Source organism: Vipera berus, assembly GCF_964194415.1.
Source record: "Vipera berus genome assembly, chromosome: Z".
NCBI classification, from domain to species: Eukaryota; Metazoa; Chordata; class Lepidosauria; order Squamata; family Viperidae; genus Vipera; species Vipera berus.
In genome coordinates this window covers 84739116-84746217 of record NC_138205.1, presented here as the reverse complement: position 1 = coordinate 84746217, position 7102 = coordinate 84739116, and the positions used below count along the sequence as shown (strand labels likewise).

The 7102-nt window shown below is 44.3% G+C and overlaps 1 protein-coding gene across 1 annotated transcript; it reads right to left on the bottom strand.

The window, feature by feature from the left end:
* Window positions 1-235: 235 nt before the first annotated feature.
* On the bottom strand, window positions 236-5804 carry EOMES (eomesodermin; the record flags this gene model as incomplete). Its single annotated transcript, XM_081343564.1, has 6 exons — window positions 236-971; window positions 1524-1585; window positions 2283-2441; window positions 2650-2771; window positions 3416-3570; window positions 4990-5804. The coding sequence occupies 6 exons, from the start codon at window positions 5802-5804 to the stop codon at window positions 236-238; spliced, it is 2049 nt and encodes a 682-aa protein (XP_081199690.1).
* Between the last annotated feature and the right edge of the window lie 1298 nt (window positions 5805-7102).

Below are 7102 nucleotides of genomic sequence, written 5' to 3'. Positions count from 1 at the left end.
ATTTTCCCCTTAAACCTTGGAAATGAGCAGAAGAGACTAATTTTTTTTTAGTGCTACTTTGATTCTTCCATTTTTTTTTCTGTGGAAGTCAGACAAAAGCTTTGGCACATTCTATAGAATTGCACAAGACCATTTCAAAAGGTGACGATACCAAAGGTTCCTCACCAAAGGATTTCAGCACCACCACTGAACATGTACAGTTAGTCAAATTTTGGGACACCAGGACTCAAAACGCTTAAGAACTGGTATAAAAAGCATAGTAGCCCATGCCTTTAGAAACATCTTTGCCATAGTCCTCAGCATTAATATCCTCACATTTCATTGTTGGAGAATTTTCATTGCTGGAGCTGTTTGGGGACAGTCGCCTCCTTTTACAAGCACCAGTATAAACTCCAGAATCATTTGAATCTAGAGATTTTATGGATGGAGGTGTCTCAATCCAAGGTGACCCCATTTCTTCTTTCACTTTTTCTTTTGAAAGGAGGTCTTCGGAGAAACCCGGAGGGCTTGTTCTTGAGGTCCAAGGCAAACCGCTAGACATTTTCCTTGGGTAAGAGCCTCGACTTCCCCATCCAGCCACAGAAGAAAAGGTCGGATCTGGATAATAACCCAATGCATGGGATGTCTGAATGGGAAGGGATTTTATACCATAAGAGAGTAAGCTACTTGGAGAGTAATCACTTTCATAGGAATTCATGTCGAGTTTGTTGGCCCCAGACTGTTGGACCGGAGTGACAAACCATCTCTGTGGTGGATTAGTCACCTCTTCAGTTTGCTGCGGAGAGAGGAGACCATTTGTCTGTGGTACAGCTCTTTCACCATTATAGAATCTAGCTGGTGGCAGGTTGTTGACAAATTGTTCCTGGAAGAAGGGTTGTACAGTGTACCGGGCTCCTGGGACAATCTGGTGGGATCTAGGAGAATCCGTAGGAGATGGAGTTAATCTGTCATTTTCTGAAGCTGTGTACATGCTACAAATATAAAAGAGAAAGGCTAAGATACTGGGTTTTTTGCCATTCAGAAATTTGATGTTAACATGTATGGAACCTGAATGGGGCTTTAAGCAGAGTTCACTGAAATGCCATCTTAATGCTAAAGATTGTATGTAATACATGCTTTTTTCCTATTAATACTGCTAATTAAAGATAATAAAGAAAACTCATGTGTTTAAATAAAGATAATTAATGTGTTTAATTTAAACTTTAAAAGGTTATATTCCACCCTAAACATTTTTTCTACATCTAGTAGTCTCTGTATTCCGATGAGCAATGTACATTCTGTCTATTCAGAAAGCCAACCCCTTCGTTCAACAGAATTTACTCCCAAATATATATACATCTACTATTGCTTTGTTACATTAAGTGCTGGCAGAGTTTTGTTAGTTAACAGATTTGTTCTTAGCTCAGATGCAAAGTCAAATGTAAAATTCAAAATAAGTATACTACTTAAAAGAAACATTAAGAGCTAATAGAAGTCTTTTAATGTCCTTGGCACTATGTAGAAATACATGAATCATTACTTACGAATCATAGTTGTCCCTGAAGCCTTTTGCAAAAGGGTTATGGTCAATTTTAAGCTGTGTGATCTAGAAAACAAATCATAAAAACAGCATGACCTATTTAGATATGTTATACCCAAAAAGACAAATGCCTTTTTGTATGTGTAAAAAGGAAAAAAATACATGGAAAATTAAATTTTCTATAAATATATTGCAGGTTGGGTGGGTTACACATCCTGTCAGGCAAGGAATGTTGACTGGCAGATTCCAGAAGGCATTCCTCGACTGCCAAGGCTCTGGAACCTTCTTTCTCTGGGACTGAGGATGACCCTGACCCTGTTGGCCTTTTGTAAGGCCTTAGACACCTGACTCTGTGTCCTCACAGTATGAAGGGTCCTGTTTCCTGGCTATGTTGATATCCACGGTTATTTTTCTCATCTGCTCTATATATTTAATTTGTATTATATTGCAATTGTTTTTAACTGCTTTATTATTGTTCGCTGTCCAGAGTCACTTGCTTGATATTGGCAGCTGTAGAGAATGAATGAATGAATGAAATGAAATGAAGGAATGAATGAACCAGAAAATAAGTTTATTTATAAATCTGCTAAATACATTGATGGAACACAGATTACATGCCACACTAATACTAAAACACTCAGCCTCACAAGTCTGTTCGCTTCCATGTTTTTATCACTTAATTTAAAAAGGTCATGAGGTGAAAGAGGATGCTATGCTACCGATAAAAAAACCAATTAGAGTAGTGAGATTATATTATCCTTACATCAGTGTTCTGATATGCAGTAACAGCTATGAACTGTGTTTCAGGAAAGTTGAAAGTTTGTGTTTTAGTAGAGTCATTCATATCTTCAGCACCATCTTCTGTCACTTCCACAATATGGAGACGAGGCTGATATTTGTGCAGGGACTGTAGAACAATCATCTGGAAACAGTTTAGCCATCTTTTGTTACAAGACAAATATATTTAAAATCTATCAAATTTTGTACAGAATTAGAATTAGGATTCATGGCCTATTTTTTTTAATTTACATGTTAGTTTATCTCTGTTAAAAGGCAAGACTGAGTCAATATTCAAGACTGCTGGAGCAATGTTGTCTGATTCAGATCACATTTAAGTACATTTTTTTTACCTGGGTGTTATTATTATTAGCCCCTTTGTTGTTAGTAAGTTTGAGTTTTCCAAAAGAGATTTCCTGTCTCATCCAGTGGGCTCCAGTATTGGGAGATTCAGGATGAACATAAACCTTATTGCCTATTAGAAGGAGTGGAAAACAAATAAAAATGGTTTAGCTTTGTCCTTCTGTGCCAGAGACACCAACATAACCACATATTACCCAAAGCATCTACTTATAATTATCAGGTTTAGAAAAGAGGCACTGTTGTTCACACACTTGCACATATAGTAATATGCCACCACTGGCTTTTTCAGCCTGAGGAAATGTAGCATCCATAATAAGACCAAAGAATATATCATAATAAAAAAATAATTTCCTTGCTAATTATTTGCAACATCTTTGAACTATACCCAGCCATCACCTTAGCAATTTAATCATACATACAGGTTTTTTTTATTGTCTTAACTGTTGTTGAAATGACCGGAAGAAACTGTAAGAGGGAAATAACTCTATTATAGTTTCCCAAATTTTGGGCACAAGCACAGGTTCATGAAGATCTCATTTAAAAAAGTGGGAGAAATATTATTCTCCCACAATAAAATTATTGACTACAAAGAAGATATACATGAGGAAAGAATGCATCTGTTGTTTTCCTGCTCAACTAAGGCTAATGTGCTACAGACCTCTAGGCTGAAAGAGGAAAGCCAAAAACAAAACGAACAAAATTTAAATCCCTTCCCCCACCAGCTGTAGTCATAGGCCTTACATAATAATATCCTACCTTGCATATTATTATCAGCTTTGCCACATGTCACCCATTTTCCTCCCTGGAAGCGCCAATGATTAGGATCTGCAAGCACTACTTCCACAAAAACGTTGTAATGGGCAGTAGGATTGAGGCCTGTTATGTTGAAACTCAGGAAAGGAAACATCCGTCTGAAACGGGAGGGGGGGGGGGAAGAGTAAGGAAAAAAAAAGAAAGGGGCTTTTAGAGAAGGAGCCTGCAGCTATTTGCCAAAAACTCCTGCAGAGTCCCTCTGGCAGCATGTTTCAGCCTTGGCTAGCACCTGGGCAAAGAAAAGGAGGCAGATGGTGGTCCCTTTACAGGTTTTATAGGTAGAGAGTCACTAGGAGAGGGTTTGGTTCGAAGCATCCTCTCTCCTTTGCAAGGATGCAGGAAAGAAAAGATCTCATCTCATCTAGAAAAATTCTGCCTTGGAGAATAAAGATCCTCCATCAGTTGTTCCACAGTTCTCCTATGTAAATGTGCTGATCTTCACCATCCGTTTGGAGGGCTGGAACTTTAACTTTTGAACCTCAAACCCTGTTTTCTTGGGACAGGTATTATTCTCTGCACTGAAGCCATTTTCTGTTTCTAATAATTATTCAAAACAAACCTATGGTGGTGGTGGTGGTGGTGGGGAAAGTAAGCATTCTGCTGAAATTTGTCAAGGAAACCAATTTTACTCTGTAGGGCAGGAAATAAAAGTTAAAGAAGAAAGAACAGAACTCCACTTCATACCCTCTCACAGGGTTGGAGGAAAGACCTGTTTGGAAAGAGTTTGCTTTTAGTTGAAATTGGAGGATTCCGTCTTCTTGAAATCTTAAAATAGAAACTTCAGTCCCACCATTTGCTTTGAAAAAAAAAAGACAGCAGTGTGATTTCCACCCCCCCCAGCCACTTTGATCAGACTAATTTCCAAACTAGTGCTACCAGAGTCAGGTTGTTATAACATATTAAATGAAAACTAAAAGGCAAATTGAGATTCATAAATTCAGAATAATAAATGCAATTCTGTCTCTCTTTCCAAGAAGATCAGAGCTAATGTGAGGTTCTAATGCACTTAACACATAGTGTAGCACCAGTGCTTAGAATCTTGTCCGATTACAGTAGAGGGGAGCAAGCTAAAGAAGTGTGTACTGGCTGCTGGAGAATGAAGAAATAACATTTCCTGAAAAAAACATTGCAGGCTTACAATTCTGAAATAGGAAAGAAACGAAACCTGGGAGACCATTAAAAAAGCAAAAACAGAACCCACTCATAAGGGTAGCCAGAATGTCAAAGTCATTTGTTGCAGATTTTTTTTTCTCTTTTGAGTGCAACTGGACCGTCTAATCCTCCTTTCCAAAGCACGTTTCCAAACATACTGGTTTCGAAGAAACGAATTTATTCTTTCCGAAACCAGATGTTTCCAGGGCTCACAAAGCTGCTTCCACTTAAAGCTTAAATCCGGACGAGAGAGGGCTGCAGCTCCAGTCTCCTTTTGCCACCCGCCCCAGGAATGCAGTCGTTAACATAGATGCTCCGGCAGGAAAGCTGCGCTCCGAAACCGCCACCCCTACATCAAAGCCTACCTGCCCTGCTTGGTAATGATCATCTCGGTTTGATGTCGGTGGAACTTCAGCCAGAGCGGCCGATTGCAGAGGAAAACCTGGGCCCGGAGCCCCCCTGCCCCTCCGGGCATCGCCAGTCCCCCTAGGCCGCCGCAGGAGCCCCCCGCCGCCGCCGCCGGATAGGGGTTATAGAGGCCACCGGGAGGTGCCCCTTGGCCATACTGATACGTGCTCGCGGCTGCAGCGAAGGGCGTCCTACTCGCGGCCGTCGAAAAGTTGCCCGGCGGCGTCAGCACAGAACCGTAGGGGTAGCGCGCTCCACTGGGCGCCTGGTAAATGGAGCCGGACTGCGAGCTCCCGGCTGCCCCAGAGTACGGAAAAAGCGAGCACGGACTGCCCAGCTCGGCACTAGCTTGCGGGCCGGGAGATTGCAGGTAGTACCGCTCAGGACTCAGGCTATCTAGACCGTAGCGCGCAGGCGGGGGTGGTGGTGGTGGTGGTGGCGGCGGCGGCGGCAACACCTCTTCCTCAGTTGGACACGGAGAGCTCTTGCGCCCGCCATCCGCGACCTCGGCCGCCGCCTTGGACGGCATCTGGCCGGCAGTGACGAAGGGCGGTGTGTCGCCCGCCGCCTCGGCCTCACCTAACAGGCTCGCTGCCGGCCCAGAGGCGCCTCCGAACTTTTTCGGCCCCTTCTCCAAGTCCAGGCGCGGCGGCGACCCAGTGTTGAGGTGTCGCGTGGTACCGCCGGCTCTCCCGCCCGCGGCTTCCAGCGGATAAAACGGGGCACCCGGCAGATTAGCAGAACCGCCTAGGAGTTGCTCCCCCAGTTGCATCTCGCCAGGAGATTCTCCCTTCGCCTCCGCCCAGAAGTGTCCCTGAACGCTCCAAGAACAGCTCTAGCGAGAGCCGCAAACAACGCGCACCTCACCCCTCCCGAAGTCTACGTTTCCCAGACGTCTTAAAGAGAAAAGGTCGTTAGCCGCCCTCTGTGGCGACCTATTGAAAGCCACCCACCGCCCCCGTCCCTTTAATCCCATGCCAGTGACTGCACCCGGCCGCGCTCGGGAGCATGTATACATACATATATATAGGCGCGCACGCTTCTTTCTTGTAGCCGGGGAGGAGCTTGGAGGCGGTTCCACTCAGAGACGAACTTCTCTTATTCTCGCCCACCTATTGGCTAAGCCAGGAGACGCTAATTTAATTAGACAGTTACTAATTGAAACAAGTCATCTGTGACTCCTGGAGAGCGGTACATTTTTAAAGTCACCCTTCTCTTTTCATTGTTAAATAATTTCGATGAACCCGGGGGGGGAAAAAAAGAAAAAGTTTGCCTGTGAATAAGGCGGATTTAAGTTTTTCTTCCGCGAAAAGGAAAAGAGAAACGTTTGTTAACTTTTAAAAGCGTTCATCTCAACTTAAAGGAAAGCGGAGTCAGTAGGTGTCTGGTTGGTTCTTAGACTGCCTGCCACGGCAAGCCCGAAATCAACTTTCGGGGTCACAGGAAAGAAGGGGCCACTGCCTTTGAGTTCAGCGCGATGGTCTACCCGTGAAGTCACCGTCCCCCGCAACAAGCGAGGCCTTACTTCGCCAGCGGCCTCGACCAAGCTGCGAGAAGAGACGCGGCGGACCCGTATTTGGCCTAAAACGGGGCGCGGGGTCGCCCTCAGATCGGCGGCAGAGGCTGGCCGATGCCCCCCTTGATAAGGCGCGGGGCCCGTCCCGTGCTGCCCGGGGTGTGTGTGTATGTGTGTGTGTGTGTGTGTGTGAGAGAGAGAGAGTGTTTCTCAGGGCTCTGCGAGGGAAGAAGCGAATGAGGGGAACAGGAACCAGAGACTTTCCTGTTGAACTCACGGAAGGCGACTTGTATATGATATTGGCAAGGAGGAATTTTACTTTGCTCCTAGACCACCTGGCCTTGCAATTTCAATCCTCTTTGAAGTATGTACAGAAAAATTGAGAAGTTGACATTAGTCTGAAAAGTAATACAAGGCGTTTATTTACCACCAGCTATTCTAACGGAAGCTGCCCGAGATTCAGGCAGACCAAAACTGCTGCCATCCCACGTGCCTTTTTGCTGAGGGCAAGATCCTGTGAATTCGGCTTAGCTTTCAGAGGCGTAAAAAGGCCT